Source organism: Falco rusticolus, chromosome 3, assembly GCF_015220075.1.
Source record: "Falco rusticolus isolate bFalRus1 chromosome 3, bFalRus1.pri, whole genome shotgun sequence".
In the NCBI taxonomy this organism is placed as follows: domain Eukaryota; kingdom Metazoa; phylum Chordata; class Aves; order Falconiformes; family Falconidae; genus Falco; species Falco rusticolus.
In genome coordinates this window covers 15,071,980-15,091,370 of record NC_051189.1, presented here as the reverse complement: position 1 = coordinate 15,091,370, position 19,391 = coordinate 15,071,980, and the positions used below count along the sequence as shown (strand labels likewise).

General features: G+C 37.3%; 1 protein-coding gene across 9 annotated transcripts in view; it reads right to left on the bottom strand.

The window, feature by feature from the left end:
• Positions 1-314: 314 nt before the first annotated feature.
• The window catches only part of CYRIB (CYFIP related Rac1 interactor B), a 98,953-nt gene continuing 79,876 nt past the window's right edge, over positions 315-19,391 (bottom strand). For 3 of the 9 annotated variants that reach the window (XM_037379237.1, XM_037379234.1, XM_037379236.1), the window contains 10 exons: positions 17,019-17,101; positions 11,029-11,150; positions 9,200-9,305; positions 7,986-8,122; positions 7,268-7,345; positions 7,053-7,169; positions 5,916-5,995; positions 4,665-4,791; positions 3,796-3,866; positions 315-1,112 (listed from right to left, as the gene is read on the bottom strand). In XM_037379237.1, the coding sequence (XP_037235134.1) occupies positions 1,049-1,112; positions 3,796-3,866; positions 4,665-4,791; positions 5,916-5,995; positions 7,053-7,169; positions 7,268-7,345; positions 7,986-8,122; positions 9,200-9,305; positions 11,029-11,150; positions 17,019-17,091 (975 nt within the window). In that variant the 5' untranslated portion in view covers positions 17,092-17,101 and the 3' untranslated portion in view covers positions 315-1,048. Of the gene's footprint in view, positions 1,113-3,795; positions 3,867-4,664; positions 4,792-5,915; positions 5,996-7,052; positions 7,170-7,267; positions 7,346-7,985; positions 8,123-9,199; positions 9,306-11,028; positions 11,151-17,018; positions 17,102-18,152; positions 18,242-19,391 lie in introns of those variants that run through there. The other 6 variants (XM_037379241.1, XM_037379240.1, XM_037379235.1 and 3 more) reach the window with 4 other exon arrangements.

Here is a 19,391-nt window from a genome sequence, read left to right as displayed (position 1 = left end):
CTCTGATGTATTGAGACATCAGCACAGGTAGCCAAGATGCAGGTTCTTCAGCAACATCCACTGGGATCTGTATGGATTGCACAAAGTTCTTCCCCCCAAACCCTGTATGAGTAATATTTCTGAGAGTGAAGCAGCAGAGCGCGGAGAGCAAGAACCCTGAAACACGCTAGGCTTAAATCAGTGGATTAGACTACTGGTTACTGGTAATGAAACAGCAGAGTTTTCACTATATAAAATTTATAAATTTATTTTTTTGTAAAAATCCAAAGAACACGAAGACATCTCACTCAAAATACTGGTAAATCAAACCACACTTAGAAAAATGAAAGCCGATTTTATTATCTTATCCACAGCCAATCATTTGACATGAACATGCATACGTAATTTTGCTACGCACACACCACAGTTTAACGTTAGTTATTAAAGGTTAAACATACAACATACATCCTTACAAAAATGAGTCAAAATGCAAACGTAACTTTTAAACAAAACAGTTTTTACTCATTTAAAAAAACCTTTGTGTTGGGTACCATTTTGTACAAACACAGTTAATTTAAACAAATCTGCTTTTAGTTTCCTCATGGTTGCACATGAAAATAAGCTGCAATAGAAAATGAAGTCATCAAGGGATTTTTAAATAGCAGAAGTAGGCAGTCTTGCCATGCAGAAGAAGCAATATTAAATATTAGTTTTTCAAAAAAAGAAAAAACCACAAGTTTAAAAATATTTAGTTCAAGTCACAAATCTTTCCCCAGTACAGAGAAATCCAAATGCAACGCATAATTAGCTGCCACTTAGGATGGCTATTCTGAAAAGTAGAAATACCTTCCAGAACTGGTAATTTTCATTGATTTGGCACAGAAAAGAAGTCTGAGCTTACTTAAGAACAAGAAAGTGATTAAAAAAAAAGGTAAACAGGAAGAGAGAAAATAAAAAGCAAGAATGAACGAGATAGTAGTTGCAATCACTAAAAAAAAAAAATAATCTGTGCATCTCAGTCATTGCAGAATACTGTCTGTCTACAGCAGGTGCGGATTCCAGGTAATTGTTATTGCAACATGGATTTAATTTGCTTGGAGGTAGTCTCATCATTCAAATGCTTTGTTGTGTACCTAAACAGAGAAATAAAAATCAAGTTGAGAAAAGCACGGATGTTACTTTACTTCGGCTTAACAAATACACCATTTCTCTGTTCACGGCTCACTCTCGGCCACTTATCACCCCCAGCTCCACAGTTGTTACCCAATACACAGATCAGACATTCTGATCAGAAAATGCTATCATCAATCAGAACGATAACCCAACAGCCTTGCACCAAGGGGCATTCAAAATAAGCCTCAGCTGGATGACGGCATTTGTGCACTTAGGACATTTCATAGTAAATTTACGTTTCCGTATGTGATAAGTAATTATCAGTAAGACTAACTCAAGGTCTCCGGTCCACAGGAAACATCTTCAAATAACACACAGCCTCAGAAACTTCTCTTCAAAACTTTCAGTGACCAAACTTTTCTAAGATTCCTCAATGGTAATGGGTTTAGAATGGATTTAATCGCTTTTCTGCCTAATTTCCTGCTTGCTTAAGTAACTGTGCTGCTAAAACTAAGTAGTATAGACATTCTAGCAACACATTTTCAAGTCGCTACAAAAAACTTAGTCATTTCTTATTTTAAAAGAAAGTACTGTATATCCTCAGTGCTGGCTTCCCTGATCTTCCTCTTCTAACTGTAATGCAAAAGCAAGTAAAAATTTATTTTGCAATTTAAATTTAATATGTTAAATTAGCATTTTCATTGTTATCCACAACTGCAGTGACATTTTAGTTGTTCACTTCAAGAATATACAATGACTTTTTGATTTGGAAATTACTATCAATATAGATTTCAGCACTTTTTGGCAATTTATACGTTCCACAAACAAAAGGCCTAAGGTTTTCTAAAAGCCTGAAAAGTTACTGCACTTGGTATTCTGCCCATGTGAAAAAGCTGAACACGATTACAATACTTGCATGAATTTCAAATTATAAACAGCTGATCTCTCTCTGAAATCCATACCACCTTCCATTTGTTTTTGAGACACATTATTTATCTCTTGAGAAAACACAAGAACTTCTAACATTCCTCCAGAATCTAAGACTTAGTTTCTCATGACATCATCCTGAATCTGCTTTCATCACACACACAAAGCAGCTCACCTCTGCATCTCTTCCTAACAATTCAAGATGGCATTTAGACAAAAAGATTTAAATATCCCACCCAAACAAGTAATCAAATTTACGAAGCTAGGCCTGTTAAAGTATGCATGCATGAAATGGGTTGGTTGTGCTGGAAGGTCAGCATGAGAGCACAGGGTGAATTTACACTACTTATCATAAAACAACACCGAATGGAGCAAGCACCTGAACTACGCTTCCCAGGTACTTGAATAGTGTCAACCATGATGAGGACAAATGAAGTACCAGTAAAGATCAGTGTTCAGTTGCAGCTGCAATCACAACGAATTAGTCAGAAAACAAATGCTAATTTAGCATCTTCCTTCTGGAAGCTTGTGTTTTTACTGATCACCATCTCAAAGACTGATCACATACAGGAGGTTCAGAGATGAGTAACAGAATGATTCAAGCATGGAAATACTCACATGAAGTCTCAAATTAAGCCCAAATTTACTTTTGTTCTTTAGCTAATAACCTGAAAAAACTTTGCAAGTGAAACCATTTATGATGCCACATTATTTCACTTCTTACCACATCTCAACACAAGAATGAGGGCAAATGAAATTAAAGCAGTTTCAGTGCAGATAAGAAAAACGAAGTACAACTGCACTTTTAGGCAAGACGAATTAAAGCTTCCGCATTTCAAAGCGAGCCCATGAATAACAACGTTCAGTTACAGTTAACTGTTACCAAAACGACACGATACCTTTTCAAGTAGGGACAAGATGAAGTATTTAATTGCCCATCACATTTTGGCACTTTTTGCCACTCCTCTGATGCCGGACACTCACATGAAGAACATGTAACTGACTATAGATGCAGCTTTATGATCGAAAGTAGTGGGTTTTCAGTTTCTATACAGAATCAGTGATTTTTCCTTACCTCTCCAACTAATGTGGCAACTTCTCTCATGTAATCTATGGCAGAAAGATTTAGACTGTTGCCCTAGCACTTTGTGAGAGAAGAACAATTTCTAGTTACATACTAAAAAAACGCAAAACAGAACTACCTGCCCTACATGTTTGAAGCTATCTGTGAAACACAAAAATCACGTAAAACTGTTCTTATATTCTACTAATAATAAACAGAATCATTAAGTCATGGTCAAACCACACACAGCTGAGGATATGGCCAATGCAAACTTCCAGCCATTTCTTTGGTAAGCTGGCACAAGCCACAGTGCGCACACCATGTGGCTTGTTTGGTTGTTCAACCAGTAGATGTGATCACAGTTACTTCTACTTAGCTTTTAGTATGTACTAAATGTTGTCATCAGTTTTAACTTCAGGTACAGCATCTACTCTGGCACGCTTACCTCTACAGACTCATTCTTAACCTGCACGCAGTCCAAGTATGCAAAAAGTTATTTTAGAACAAACAACTGCAAGTTTATGACCTGGCTTTTAAAACACAGTAGCTTCTTCTTGCATCTCTGTCTCCAGACACATGGGGAGAGAAGCCTGCAATAACCACATTCACCTTTTACCTGCGACACAGACTGAATACTTCGCTGCTGAAGGAAATGCCCTGAACAATTCATGAAAATTCACATTAAAATATTTCAAAAGAAAAAGTAAGAGTACCTGAGAGCATTTAGAAGGCCTTCTACACTGTTAGGAGGCTGGTCTTTAAGAACTTTGATGCATCCTTTCATCTAGGAGTTAAAAAAAATAAGGTTTTTTTATGCTAATACCTTCTAAATTTATAGAATGTTTTATATTCCATTTGTCAGAGAGAAAAGTTTAAAAAAGGCAGCAGTGTAAAGACATTTTCTTAATATTAGAAAGGAATTAAGCTTTCCGTATTACATTTTCCTATGACAATGGCTTAGCTACTTAAAAAAAATATCTGTGTATCTTTGGACAATGCCACTTTGATGTCAAGCTCTGCTTTATCAATCTTAGACAAAAAAGGGACCATAAACAAAAATCTTCATCATAAATCCATTAATGATTACATTCAGCCACTGAAATATTGACAAACTGTAGCTAATACAACGGGAACAACTCATTTGAAACAACCACGACGGAACATACAGTAACAGCATGTATTTCCCACGCTTACTATCGAACAACAGCAGAAAGTTAAAGACTTAAGGACGGTGGATGATGAACCTAGCTTTTTACCAGACAGTGAGGAACAAGCCAGATGCCATTGTTCTTTCTAGTCGTTCTGATTTGGATCTTTCAACACCACCACTGTTTACAAGTATTTCAAGACACTACCTGAATTCCAACAGAACAGATTTTCCCATGACCTAACAATGACCATTTACGTGTCCGAAAGCCTAGTTAGTATTTCTCGCTACTTATGTATGTGGTTTGCTAAGAGCTACCACTGTGCATTTAGCATGAATACAAAGTGTACATCTGGTACTAGATCCTGAAGGACAAAAAAGGAGCCCCCACACAATTTAAATACTCCAAAGATTATTTAGTAACAATAAACTTACATCAATTTTTGAAGTTTTGGCAAAAGCGCCCACTGGATGCACGTGGTCATAGAGTATGATGACACCCACCATTACCCTCAGACAGAAGGATACTGTTTCCTCATTTGTAAACCTGCTTCTATATTCACTGTAAGATAAGAATACATACTAGTAACGCTCGAAATAACATCAAACAGAAAAATCCTACTATAAATCCTCAGAGGAAAAAAAACAACACCAAACACCAAAACCCACCAACCCCAGACCTCTGAGTTTTCCTTTTTCCTTTCAATAACCTGCTTACAAGTCAGACTGCTGCTTAGAAAGTCATCTGAAGATTAACAAGGATTCTCAAACCTACCATAATACCCTGCTGCTACGTGCCATTTCACGTTTGGGTTTGTGGGTTTGGGTTTTTTCCTCTCTCAGGGGAAAAAATTAAAACAATACATACTACCTTTGCTTTCAATGCTTCCTACCCTTTTCCCTGCCGCCATCTGACATACAACCCAAATTTCTGACTCAGGGAGAGGTAAAAATAAAAAAAAAAGGCCAAAAAAGGTAAGCTTAAGGAGCAACACTTAACTTTTCTTGTATGGGAGAGACCATTCCTAAGAAGTTTAAGAATATTTGGGGATCCTGTGCTCTAAAACAAGTGTACTGCAGTATTTAGACAAACTTAAGTAAGCCATATCTCATTCCTGAGTAATTTTACCAATGGGAAACTACCTAGGAGCCAGAAGAAACAGATAAACCCCCAAAGTTTAGTTTGACTTTTTGTTCATACTCCCAGTGCCTCTCCAATTTACAGTAGACAAAGGACTGCCTTCATGCCTAAAACTCTCATAATTCCCCAGGCAGAGTGCTGTAGTTTTGTTACAGCCATCAGCCAAACCAACTTGCAAGGAGGTACCACCCAATGCATTGCCCATAACTCCTCTTTCAGGAGGGCCCTAGGCAATCATGCTCAGATAGTGTATTTCCCTGAATTATACATGAGAAAACCATTTATAAAGGGTGCCAAGAGGTCGTCTAGCTTTCATAGCCATTCTATTTTAAAATATTAATACGTTCAGAAAAGTAGACCGCATGATTGCATGGCTAGGAAAATGAGACAAGATAGCTTCATGTCAAGGTAATACAACTAAGCTGGTAAAAAGAAGACAGCATAGTTTCTAATTACCCCAATTATATTTCTTTCACCTTATGCATCACAAGTCATGTCATAAACAGAGACGATTCATACACAATACAAGCACTGTTTATACTCACGGGGTTTCCAGCATGACCCTGCACACACTAGCCATGGTGCTTAAGCAATCTGTAGTATTCTCTATCGGTAAATTTTTATTCTGCAGAAGAAGATAAACAGTTTCCAATTCAATTGTTGTGAAATATTATACCATAAAACCTAAATCAAGCCTTCGTGATCTGCTGGCATGGCAATGTGGAGGAATTGAAAACACCAACACAACTACGGTAAGTCAGGTAGCCTTGCACTGTTTTTTTAAAATGTTACAATACAGACTCATGACTTCCAGAGCAAAGCCTATCACACAGGTTTTGCTTGCTTATTTGTAGTTATAGAAATACACCATTGACACTATTGACTTTAGGGAAGTTTTAAAGGAATCGTCTAAGCTGTTCTTTAAGACAGAAATTTCTATAGCCAAATACATGCATATGCTGCAATAGTAAAACTTTAAATTGTTGCAAGTAATGAAAATAAGAGGTTGTTTTTCTCAAGGCATTTCAAGTGTAAAGCGTAACTCCAGAAAAAATAATAAAAAACTAATGTATCTTTGTATTAAACATGTAATGTATAATTATTAAGAAATAGTGTGCATGTAAGACAAAAATCACCAGTTATCAGAAGACAAGCACAATACTTGTAGTGACTGTATTTTACCACTAATACTTAGTTAAGGATAAATAGGGATGTGTCAAAATGTTGGCATACTGTTCAGGTTTCTCCCCTCTTTAAGTATACTTGACTTCACACAGCAAAATAAGTGTCTTGGTAAGGAAAGAAGGAAGCTATGTTTTAATTCCATTTCCATTTCAACCACAGAAAATCAAGCTGTTTGCCTTCGAAATTTCTGCTCCAAACCACGACCAAAACGCAGGCAACACACTTACCACTTCCCACCTCCCTCCTTGAGGAAAACTATCACTACCAATTTGTAATACTTCAACTTTTGGCAACACATCCACAAGGTGGCTATCTGAACTTATTCTAACCTCTACAGCATCCAAGAAAGATACTGTATGTTCCCTGAGGCTCCAAAACCCAAGTTTGATTTCTAGATGTGAAATTAAGCCTGGTAGAAGAGTTTTGTTTTCCAAAACTATGTCTGGCTCTGCAGTGTTTTGAAGTACACTATCCAAGTCACAAATATACACTCTTACCTCTGACACAAACTTTGTTGTAGCATCACTTAAGGTTTTCAACATTGGCGTTGCTTCAGCATAAAATAAAGACATTCTGTTTGCCAACTCATTATTTACTTCATTTTCTCCCTCTGCCTATAAAACAGAAGGAAAGAAGAACTTAGTTGCTCTGCACATGAAAAAGTTAGGTGGTAGCATAAGCCTGCGTTTCATCTCATCCAAGGGTTACCTACTGGGACATTGTTAATCCTCATACGGCTCAGAGTTCTTCTGTAGTAGCTGAAGTCATTCTGTATAGCAGGATTTGTCATCTATATAGACATGGGAAGCAGAAGAGTTGTAACAAACTATATAAGGACAAGTTTTCATAAAATGTAAGACTGAGAATGAGAAAACATTCAGCCTTCTGAAGTAAAAAGGCCTGTGACATGTTGGGAAGTGATATGTATGGATGTAGAGCAAAGGTTTCTGGTTAAATACTCAGATTTTTCACAAGATCTAACAAAAACAAGAAAAGGAGTAGTCTCCTAAACAGGAGTTTGAAATTAGTAGGTTGAAAAAAATATGGATTTGCTTCTTTGCCTCCAAGGATCAGACCAGCAAATTAACATCATTTCAGTTTAGTTCTTTGCACATTAGCAAGAAAACAGCTGGACTATGGGTGTGCACATACAAAAAGCAGCAGCATTATCCCAAGAGATATGCAAAATTCAGATGAAGAAACACGATTAGTATGAACTGAAATAAAATAAATGCCTAAAGCTAATAAGATATTTCATCAGCCTTCCAGTTAATCTAACTCTAGGTCATGCAAACAAGCCAAGCATAGTAGATACTTGAGGATGTGCGGCATGCTCTATCCTAGAACAGAACACAACTAACATTGCTTCGGTAAATAAGACTTGTTCTCTCTTTGCTAGCTTTTGTGATTACAAAATTACAAGTTCTTACCTTGAGCTCATCAAATCGGAGTGTAAAGTGAAGAATTTCTGCAAACTGCTTAGCAAGAGCCTGCTCTCGCTCCAGGTGTTGCGTTGGTGAATATGGAGTGCTTGTCAGGGCTCCCAACAGACCTCGCAATCCTGCCTCTTAAACGAGAGGAGAGTATTTTGCAATATACAACTGCACCTGCTTCTTGTATCTCTACTGACAGATATTCTGCATGCTAGACTTAAAACACACATCTGCCAAAATAGATGGTAATTAATAATAAAGGGGCTTGATGAATTGCTTCCGTGTGCCAGTGTTACTGTATTTACTTACAAACTGCTGTTAAGACTAGGTCTAATCAGTACTAACAGCCATGAAAACCTTCTTGAAAAGTTTTATTCAAGCTCTGTCTGCAACATTTATGTAGGAAATATTGCAATAACCCATGTTAGCAGACTGCAGCCTTTAAGATAACACAGAATTAGAGGCACACAGCTACCAGTAGAATATATGGGGGTTTGGCGGGTTTTTTTGTTTGTTTTGGGTTCTTTTAAGATAAACCTATAACCCAATTTCCTGCTTAGCTTCTTGAGAAGAACATCTCACATCTTTAACAAAGCAGAATTTACTTGCAAAAAGCTACCAATTTTTGAGCTCATTTTTTCGTGAGCTATGCTAATAACTGTCTAAAAGTGAGGTAACAATGGATGGTTTGTGAAAAAACAAATCAAGTCTAATAGGTTTTATCAGCTTAAGCACATCAGTCAAGCTGGTTTTGTAAAAGGCACGAAGTGCCATCTTAACTATTGCACCTGCTCAGGCATTTCCAAGACCAAAACACTTCTGGTGTTTGGGTGGGAATAACAGTCACTTTTAAGAACTCTTAGTATCAGAAACATTAGCAGAACTCATTGCCAATGAATTAGTTTACTAATTTTCAAAACAATCAGCTAGCTAGTGCTTTCCAGAGTTATTAAAGGGGTAGAGAGAGAGGATAACAAGTACACTCCCATTCTCTCTCTCTCCTCTAAGGTATCCACTGAATTAAGTTTGTTTACATGCAAGAAGGTAGTATGCAGATGTAAGTAAGATCTATTCCAAACTACTGAAGGAATCTATGCAATATGAGCTTTTATCCACTAACAAGGGCCTGACCCAGACGAGATCACATCTGAATATGCCAAACGTACTAACTAATGAAGACAAAACCCCCAAGTTAGTACCATGCCACGTACCTAGTCTTTGAGAAAATTCATAGAATTTCTTTAGTTTGCCTACTAGTGGAACAACTGCACCCCATGCCTTCTCTTGCAGCTTCTCATCATTGGGATGCTGTATTGCCTGAAATTAGACAAGAAAGAGGAAAAAAGTATGCTTAGATTAAGAATAACTGATACAGTACTGGGAAAAAAAATAACCTATGCAGGACAATTGTTTCAAGAGCTAGTAATTAAAAAGCCTACCTACTGAGAAGTTTCCAGTTGAGATACAAGCCTGTACTAACCCATGTCTGTTCCAAAAAGCTCTTAAAAACTTGTGTTGAAAATAAGTATCCTGAATAGGAAAACAACTTGCAGACAGTATAAAGAAACTGCAAAAATAAAACTACTTAAATAAGAAAATTTACATAAATGTACATCAATTAAAATTAACAGCTTTACTGGGGTACCTCCAAGCAAAAAACGTTTAGTGATCAAAGCCCTACTCTAATGTTGGTATCTATTTTGAATTTGCAAAGGGGAAAAAGAAAAATCAAAAATTTGTTGCAAAATTCAGGCTAAATATTAGACTAGGAACATTTAAGCATAATCAACAACATAAAGTGCTACTAAGGCATGGTGTGTAACCAGAGCTTTGAGGTATATATGCATAGAACTTGTCTTTATAGTAAGCCTCCCAAACACATAGAGCCTTAAATTCAATCTCTCCGTGTTTTCCAGATAGAAACTGACTATTTAGAAACTGAAAATTACTAAGAAAACAGAGATAAAAATGCTCATAACTCTCCTGCTGCACCTTCATGGTCAAGTCCTTAATTCCAAAATCTGTTGCAGTCAACCCTGGGCTGTGACTTGCTGCGCACTCCTCTGTGGTCGCTATGAAGTTTCCTTCCTGCAATGTCTACCTCCTCTCAGGAATGCCTCTCTTCTTTCTCCACAGATGCTGCAGGCTTCCTTGCTGAGACACACACATTTCTGCCCAATCCTACAGCCTCTCTCTGAACATCCTCCTTCCTTGAAGAGCAAGTAAGCTTCACCATCACCCCTACTAAGGGTTGTGTGTGACACAGTCACCCTTCTTAAATATACCTTACAAATTCAGAGAAAAAAAAACTCATGGTACTCTAATGAAAGCTGAATAGCTATAAGTACCTCAAATTCATCTGGAGTAAGCAGAAACTCCTCCTATCTAATAGTATTTCTTAAGTGTATGTTAGAGTGAGTAACTCCTCACTTCAGGAACACAGCAGCCCTCACTGCTGCATCTGAGGAAGAAGGAAAGGGGGTTGAGAGAGTATTTATTCCACCCTTTCTTAAATGTAAAGGAAAAATGGAGTGACATGCTGTACAGAAACTTCACTTCTGTTCCAAACATCTACTTTAGTAAATAAAAACCAATTAAAAGGGACTGAAAACAAGATGCCTTTTGTGTTAGGATTACCACACATCAGACTTCTCCAATTAGTGTACAAAAAGATGTCAGCACTACTCAATATTGTCGACACTACTCACTGTTGTCATGCCATGCTCCTTTCCAAATTCACCACTAACTCAAGAAGAGCTTACATGGCAATATAAAGAAAAAGCAATAGCAACAGTTCCATAGAAAGTTTGAGAAGCATCATTTGCTATTACATATGTGCATTAATATTGCTGAAACAAGCAACATCTGTTTCGCTGTTAAAAAGGGACATTCCAAAGCAGAAATTCAAGACAGCAATTTTAATAGACAACATGCTTTGCCAGAACAGCTCCTGCAAGCAAAGTTAAAATCCAGCAGTATTTGGTTAGGATCGGACAATGAACACCCACAGGTTGTGCACAATCGTAACACTCTAGCTCACCTCTCGTATTTCATGGCCAGCTCCTCTATATGACTGCAAGTCTTCCAGTATTCCTTCTGCATCCTTTAACACTACATTCACCTGATTATAAATTTCCTTTTCAGATTCTGTAGGTTGGGCATCTAAACAGTAGAACATATTAAATATATATATATATTTAACAACAATATGGAATTCAATAGGCATATACCATCACCTATGGGACAAATTCTTCATGCAGCAGCTCATCAAGAATTTCCATTCTCTGGGCTACTACAATTTATGAGGAACTCCAAGGGAGTAATTGTATTTTAGTAGTCTTTTAGCTTCATTTAGCACCCCAAAATTCCACCTGGAATCTATCCTTCCTGACTTACTTAAAATTGAGTTAGGAAAAGAAATCCTGACAAGTCATCTTTATGACTATCATATCAATGTCACCTTAGGGTGCAGTACAGGCCTAATGGAAGAGACCTCATGCAAGCGCTCAAAATTTTGACACCCTTCGCTGCAGATATTACAGGAGGTGTTTGTGACTACCATTATCCAGAAACACTGCACCTGATTATTTTCCATCTTCCCTGCCTCTCCTTTTACTGGTTGGGAAAGGAGCCATATCTTTTACTTCTAAATATATTTAATTCTCAAAACATTATTTATTGCACTAATTGCAAAATCAGAGCTGAGAACAAGAACTATTGTAAACTCAGTTTGTTTCTTTCCTTTTTCTCCATCCTCTTGAAGAATATATGCTGTCTCCCAGTTCTTCTGTAACAAGCTGAAGACTTCCCAAAAACATATTTGATCACCACTTCAAAAAGCTACATGTACATGTTCAGAGAAATATAATTCAGTAAGAAGTATGTTTTGAGAAGAAACAACAAAAAGGCTTTAACCTTTAAAGATAATCATCTAGTACAGATATCTCAGACCTGGTTTACCTGATAGGGGATCAATTTTTCTTTTAAAATTCTCATGGAAGCTGTAAGGTTAGTTCCTGTTAGATTGGTTTTTTAAAAAAATTAGTTGGTTAATGAAGGTGTTACAAAAAAATCCACTTCTCTGTTTACCTGGGTAAAATATGTTATGAAATAAATACTGTGATATTTTAATTCAGGAGTTCCAATGCCAAAAGTCAGGGTATTAACAATAGATACTTTTTTATAGGGACAAAAGTTATCTATGGACAATATATCCTCATGATTTTGTACAGTTCAAAGTCTGGAAAATGTTTTTTCAAAAGTGTTTTTTCCATGATGCATATGTATAACTCCCACAAACAGTAACGGAAGTTAGGTACGTACTTACATTAAAAAAGAAAAAAAAAAAATCAAAATCACAGTATCCTAGTGTTGCACACTGGACAAGAGCATTAGAAAACAAAATTTGCATTAGGAGAAAATAAGTTTCATATGCTTTACCTGTCTAGATTTTGCTGTAATTTTAGCATAATACTTTTTATTTTTATGGTTTAATGCATAGAGTGGGCATTATTAGCAAAATATGCCTATATATAGACCTTGCAACAGTTGAACCGTGGTATTTTGAGAACCATCAAGAATTAGCACAGGTAAAAAAAGCTTGTCACTCCTTTAAAAAAAAAAAGTGTTAAGAGCACCACATTGATTAGGCATCGAGTAAAAGTGGCCAGTGTTTTTCAGATCATCACAAAGGTCACATTTGTAATTTTGAAAGCTGCTGAAGACTGCTGTAAGAAATGAAGACAAAAAAAATGAGGGAAAAGAGCAGACAGGTAAGCACCAGGTGACTGGCAGCAGTTCATGCACAAACATGAAATGCTATAGTGAAATACAGACTAAAACATGAAGCTCTGTAGCATTCCAGATTGTGGTGTTAAATAATGCAATCAAGACTTGCCACTTGGATCGTCTCACGCTGAGTACATCTCTTGACTATTTAATTTTTCATGCTGTTTTTTCTTTACCCTCTCTAGTAAGGAGAGTTCGTTTTTCAACACAGGGGGGCACCGCGGAAGGGCTCACCAGAACTCCTCCTCATTTTGAAACCCATCAACAAGCAGAACAGACGTAGTACAATCAGCTTCCAGGTTCAGAAATGAAAATCACCTTTCGGATACAAATTAAGAGGTCTTCACTGAACAGTTGGCTACGCAAGTCAACACCTTCAATACCTCTGTTCGTGTTTCACTTACGATGTAAATCAGCCAGCTACTGTACTTCATTTCCCTAAAATGTTCCAGGAAACCTAAAACAATGGTTTATACTTAATTTTCTGGAGTGGTGGGTTGTGGGGTTTTTTTCTTGATGTTTTGTTTTGATTATACCAAACTTCTACATATAAACATTTTAAAATCCAGTAGGCACTGGATTATTTCTTTTGATAAGTATTTTATTTTGATGCACCTAGTCCTCTCCAGCAGAAGAAATGTGTAAACCTGATTTGTCGCAACTTAAGTTCCTCTCCCGTTTGTAATTCTTCTGCACCTAGAAAAGAGCTCAAATTTAAAAAGTAACCCTCAACTTTTTTATACTTGCTTCACAATACATTTAGGAAGTTAATAGGATAGATTTAAAAGATACAATATAAAAAAATCTTCAAGCCCTAGTACTGGCTGGCTCAGACCAATTGGTTTATTTGTTTCTCAGGTGCTGGTTAAGGCACCGTATTCTGAAAGCCCATCATAGGGGGAGAAAGGGAGAGGTTCCTCTTCCTAAGTGCTGCTGTGATCTTGAACAGATGGGAGGTAGCACTCCCACCTATCAGTAGGTACCTTAGGGCTCAAGCTACAGGACTTTCACTTGAGAATCTCCAATTATGGAACTCATTTTCCTTGGCGTGGAGTGCACACAGTAGGAAAAGGAGTTATACTTCTGGAGTTAGTCTTGACAACTAAGAAAAAGCAACCAGCAATGCCAGGCATCCAAACAGCAGGATGGAGGCATACAATTTCAGGGATTTCTCTTCTCTCCTTCCATAGATGTAAATTCCTGCTACACCTTTATGATGAGGCTTTGCCTTTACCCAGCAAAGTTTTCCAAAGGAAGAACAAATACAGTAAGCACAGCACTGCTCACTGAAATGTTCTGAGGTTTGATACTGTTGCCAAAGGAGCCAACCCTTGTTTATTCAAGGCAACTTTCCCATTTTTAATCCAATAGTATGGAAAGTGAAGACTGAGATCCCTCAAGTAAACGGGGAGTTCATCTTTAAATTAACTTAGAATTTAATCAGAATGTTGCTGCACTAGATGCAATTTACATTTAGAGTTCATAAAGCTCACATGTTAACGTATTAAAGACAAAAGAGTAGACTTGAAACAATATACGAACACTGTTATGTAAACTAAATGCTATGAAAGTATGACAACATTGCATGTGGGGAACACACACATCTAGTGACTATTTAAAAAATATTTGGCTAGCCTACAGAACTAGTAGGGAGAGGAACTTGGGGTTAAAAGTTTATACTGCACAGCAAACACTATTTAAACCGAGATTTTTCCCAGGGAAGAACACATCAAGTCATCTGAAACTGTCTGGGACAAATCTCACAAGCAAGGGAGAGAAAAATCCCAGACTGCTGCAGATTAAATGATTTATTCATCTCTATTATCATTATTACAGAGAATGCAATCTTTGCGGCTCCTCTGAAACCTAGCCAAGTTCTTTGGAGGTAATGCAGAACACTTTCAGCTCTAGCTTGAGATCGCCATCTGCAACCAGAAGTACTCTGTGTATTAGCTGCTATTGGTATATTTGAAAAGGATTTGCACTGTGACAGTAATGACACCAACATATAAGTTGAGCTGTAAGTTTCCCACATTGTAGGTGGTGGTTTATTTTAACAACATAGTCCTTACCAAGCCGTGCCTTTTCCTCTGCTCATGTTAAAAGTGGCACTGCAGAGACTTCGGTAGAATGCTTAAGACAACTATTTGTTTCAAACAGGTAATGTGAATGACCAAAGGAAACACAAGCATAACCAGCGTTGGCAAGGAAAAGCCAATGGCCCATTACATCATTCATCAGAGGGTTTTTTGCATGTATTCTGATAGTCACACAAATCACTGAAATCTAGCACCAAGGTAAGTATCTGGGAAAAAAGGTATCTTGGAAACCAGTCTAAAACCTTTCTAAATGTGGAGTTTGTATCCCTATAAAGCTTGATGGACATTAGATTTTTAGCTCTTTATGGTATTGTGCAAGAAATGTTTAACTAGTCTGCTCACTCCAAAAATACATATGGATTTAAGAACCAAAACTACTTTGAACTATTTATTATTGGGCCAGGCATAACACTGAACTGGCAAATTTGTTTTTAATACAGAGCTTACTTGCTCTTCCACATAAAAACACAACGTTAAGTATCACAAGATTAAGTGCCAAGTCTTGAAGAAAGATCTTGACTGTGTCAAAGCCAAGATCCTGTCAAGGCAAGCTATCTGAAACAGAGTAGAAAGAAGCATGGATACACAGTATTGCAGCAGAAACAAATGCAGGACAGGGTCCAGAATGAATAAAGAACAGTCTAACAATTCAGCCATAATATAAGTCACTTAATTTGACTGCATATGTAAACATTTCATGTCAGCAACCTGCTTACTCTCATGCCAAATCTTGTTCATGCTCAAAACATGCACTTTAAAACAAAACTGATAACTAAAGAATCAGAATTTTCTTAAAAATAGCAGCAGTTTTTATTGAAATTGATTTCAGAATTATGCCTCTTGTATCCAGCTAACCTGAATTAATTTAGTCCGATGAAATGGTCAGTATTTGCAGATTAAGCTGGAGCTACACAACTCCAGTGTTCTCCCATACCAGTTACTCCCTACTTCACTATGTCGCACCTATTCTGCCATGTGAGATCTGATTTCTTTCTGATTCTTGAACACAGCCCTTGATTATCTTCCCTTTATGAATAATTTGCATGGCTATCATCTTCCAATATCAATACATTCAGAAGAGACAATTGATAAAATCAACAGCACAGGATAAGGATTTAGAGAAGTTATAACTTTAAACATCACTGAAGCAAAAACCTATTTCCCCAAGCATTCACTTTCATATTAGAACTAATATAACCAACTGCTCCTGTTTTATCAAACACAATTGAAAAATAATTTGGGGGAAGAAAAGATGATATAATGAATCTCAAATTATCCATATCACAATACTTCATCAATTTTTTTATTACGCTATTCCACTGTATTTTATTACATGGTCAAAATGCACGAACATTAGTTTTCTTATGCTTGCTGAAGTACAGCTGGGTAAAGCAATAGCGTATCCCAAAAGAAAGTAATTAAACATGCATAGCAACAGCCAACACCACTTACCTGCCATTCTTAGGCTATGTCGTATCATGCAACAAAAAATAAAAGCAGAAACGCTAAAAATATGTGAACCTTCCAGAATGTTTGGCATTGATCAGACAAGCTATTCCTCTCTTCTTTTCAAAAGCAATTTAATCTCTACACTGCACCCCCCTTTTAAAGAGGGATGAGCTTAACTGTCAAATTTCAATGCCAAATTGAATAAGGTTCACATATACACCTTTAACGTGATGGTGTCGGAGAGCTATGAATAACTGTTGTGAGCCAATCTGCACATGCAGCATTATTCGGTGGCACACTGGGAGTGAAGAAAATCAGGTTTCATATTCAGTCCTTCCTCTAAGGTGCATGTTATGTTCTTGCAATTTACAGTAAGTCTTAAAAAGTAACTCAAATTCTTTTAAAAGTTTTGGTTAAAAGCAGACGGAATTTTGCTTCAAAACAAGAACCGTATCAAATCCCAACAGTAAAATATGTTTTGAAAGCCCTCCCTGAAATAAAGATTCTATATTTTAGAAACAGAGGTTATTTTAAAACAGATTATTGCTTTCTACAAAAGCCTGCTAACAATTATCCATAGCTCAAGCATGCAAAGCTGTTAGAAGAATGGCAAAGTGAAAACATACATTTAATACATGACAAATGCAGTCTACTGCAGGCAAAGAGTAATAGATATATAAAATCATCTTCTCACTTTCAAAATCAAGGAAAAAATTTGGCCCCTGCTCAAGGTCTGTGCATGTCAAAACTTTTAGAAGGTTCCCCATGTTAAGGTACCTGCCAAGACAAGAATGAGAGAAAAGAAAATTTTCTTTTTATAAGAAGGAACAGCCCAAATATAGTTGAATGAAGCAGCGGGGGAAAGAAGACCAGAGAATTCCATCAGGCATGAATCCGTCCTTCAGGCTGCTGCCCTGATGGGTGGAGGGAGACCCCCACCTTGAGGACGTACAGCTGGGTGATCCCAGAGATGCAATGCAGCTTTCCTGTAAGAAGTGACTATGTCACCAACATCTTCACAGCTGCCCCTTTGAGAAAGCGGCAAAACTCCAACCGAAGGCCTTGCCAGTGACTAATTCTGCAATTCTGTCCCGGTACACCCTAGCACCAGTGTCCTGAGCAGGAGTACCACACGCTGAGGGCCAAGTACCATATTTTGCAAGCATTGGCATTGTAGCTATGCTACAGATTTTTACCTGATGGGACAAGAAAAGGAAAGAGCTTTAATTTTGTCAGCCCTTAGAATTTTGTCAGAAAGCCATTACAGAAAAACTCATCAAGATACATCATTTCAGTGTGCAGAAAGTGCTAACACAGGTAGGCCACAGATCTTTTACACAAGGTGCCCAAAACATCTGTGAAGCTCAGACAATTCTACTCTGAAATTTTGGATGTAAAAAATGCACATCAACTGCCCCATGAATTACCAAGCCAGGATCAGGAATGACTTGGTACTCACTTTCATCTAAAATAGGATTACAGCGAACAACTGCTCAGCACAGCTTACTACGGCATACTGACAGAATTTTTCATTTTATGATAACTTGATATGCAGGCAGATGGATGGACATCACTGACCACAGCGACCCAAAATGACTAAGCACAAGGAAAGAAAACGTACACAGTAGCATGATGGTGGGTTGGCTACTACTGGAGGGAAGAAAAAAAAAAAAAAAAAAGAAAAAAAAAAGAGGAAAGGAAAAAACACATGCAACTCTTTCAAATTGCAGACTTGCAACTGAGTCCCCTAGCCTTCACTGCAGCAGGTATAAGCAACCCTACTGTTACCACTTTAAATGCACCAGCTGTGAAGGGCTGACAGACTTACTTTCAAAATCCAAGAAAAAATGAGCTGCATTGTGGTCTATGTCCCTGGTTAGCACCTTAATGAGATTACCCATGCCAGCAAACCTAAAAATAAAAATGGCAAAATAATTTAGTTCCAATAACCATTTCCTATTTTACGTACACGCCTGGGGCTCACTGGAGCAGGGATTCCACCAGGTTTTGCACACTGGATTCATCACAATCTAGTGGGAAGCAGAAAACGTGCACTATACGGTGTATTTCCACTCCCCTTCTCAGGGAGGAGCGATTGTTGAAAAAATTAAGAATTATAGCTTTGACAAAAATAAAGATCTGAATTACTGGCATTTTTTCATCTTGTTTAAGACATTTAAAGATTATGTTACCTATGACTGAGCAATTGTTTTGTGTAACTGCAGCAATCCACAGCCAACTAAGCCATTATTGCTTAGGACAAAAGCAACCTCAAATGGAATTGGTGTCATCATAAGCCTTATTTTTAACTCTCTCTCCATAATCCAAAGCAAATTTTGGAAAGCTTCTTAGTAATAGTCATCTGTGGCCAACGAACAATGCTTCCCATCAAATCACAAAGTGACGAGTTGAACACAAGTTAGACTTTTCTAAAAACAGGAGATAATCAAGTTTCAACAGTTCTTCTTATGCTTGCTGTCACATCCCAGCTAAAAGAAATTAAGTGGAAGAAAATTAAACAGTCATTAGATTACTCGCGGTCAGATAAATTAAGGAAACAGTTTTAAACACTACCATAATTTTCAGAAATCAATACCTTCTTCAGCAGGACCATCAAAACTGCATTTCATAATAGGGCAGCCTTTGCAAGGACCCTCCCATGATTTACAGAGGCTGAAAATATACTTCAGAACCACTGCCCTGAAATACCAAGAATTCACTGGAGTGCTGCTGCAAGACAAACTCAAGACACTACCCAAAAATCTGATCTAAAACTATTCAAGAATAAGCCATCAGCAGTCTGACATTTGAATTCAAGCATAAGAACCAAAAAAAATAAATCAAGTTTCAAATTAGCGTAACTATACCAACCTACTAGTATATGACCTTTTTCTTATTTTTACTTTTACTGAAGACTGATGTTTACCTGGAGGCAGGTAGCATGACCGTAAGAATCATTAATTTATTAGGAATCAAGAAAACTGAAGCAATGTGAAATCAAACAAACTCTCTGGAAAAACAAGTTTTCAGAACTTGTGTTGACAGATTTCTTGAGTTCCGTAAGAGA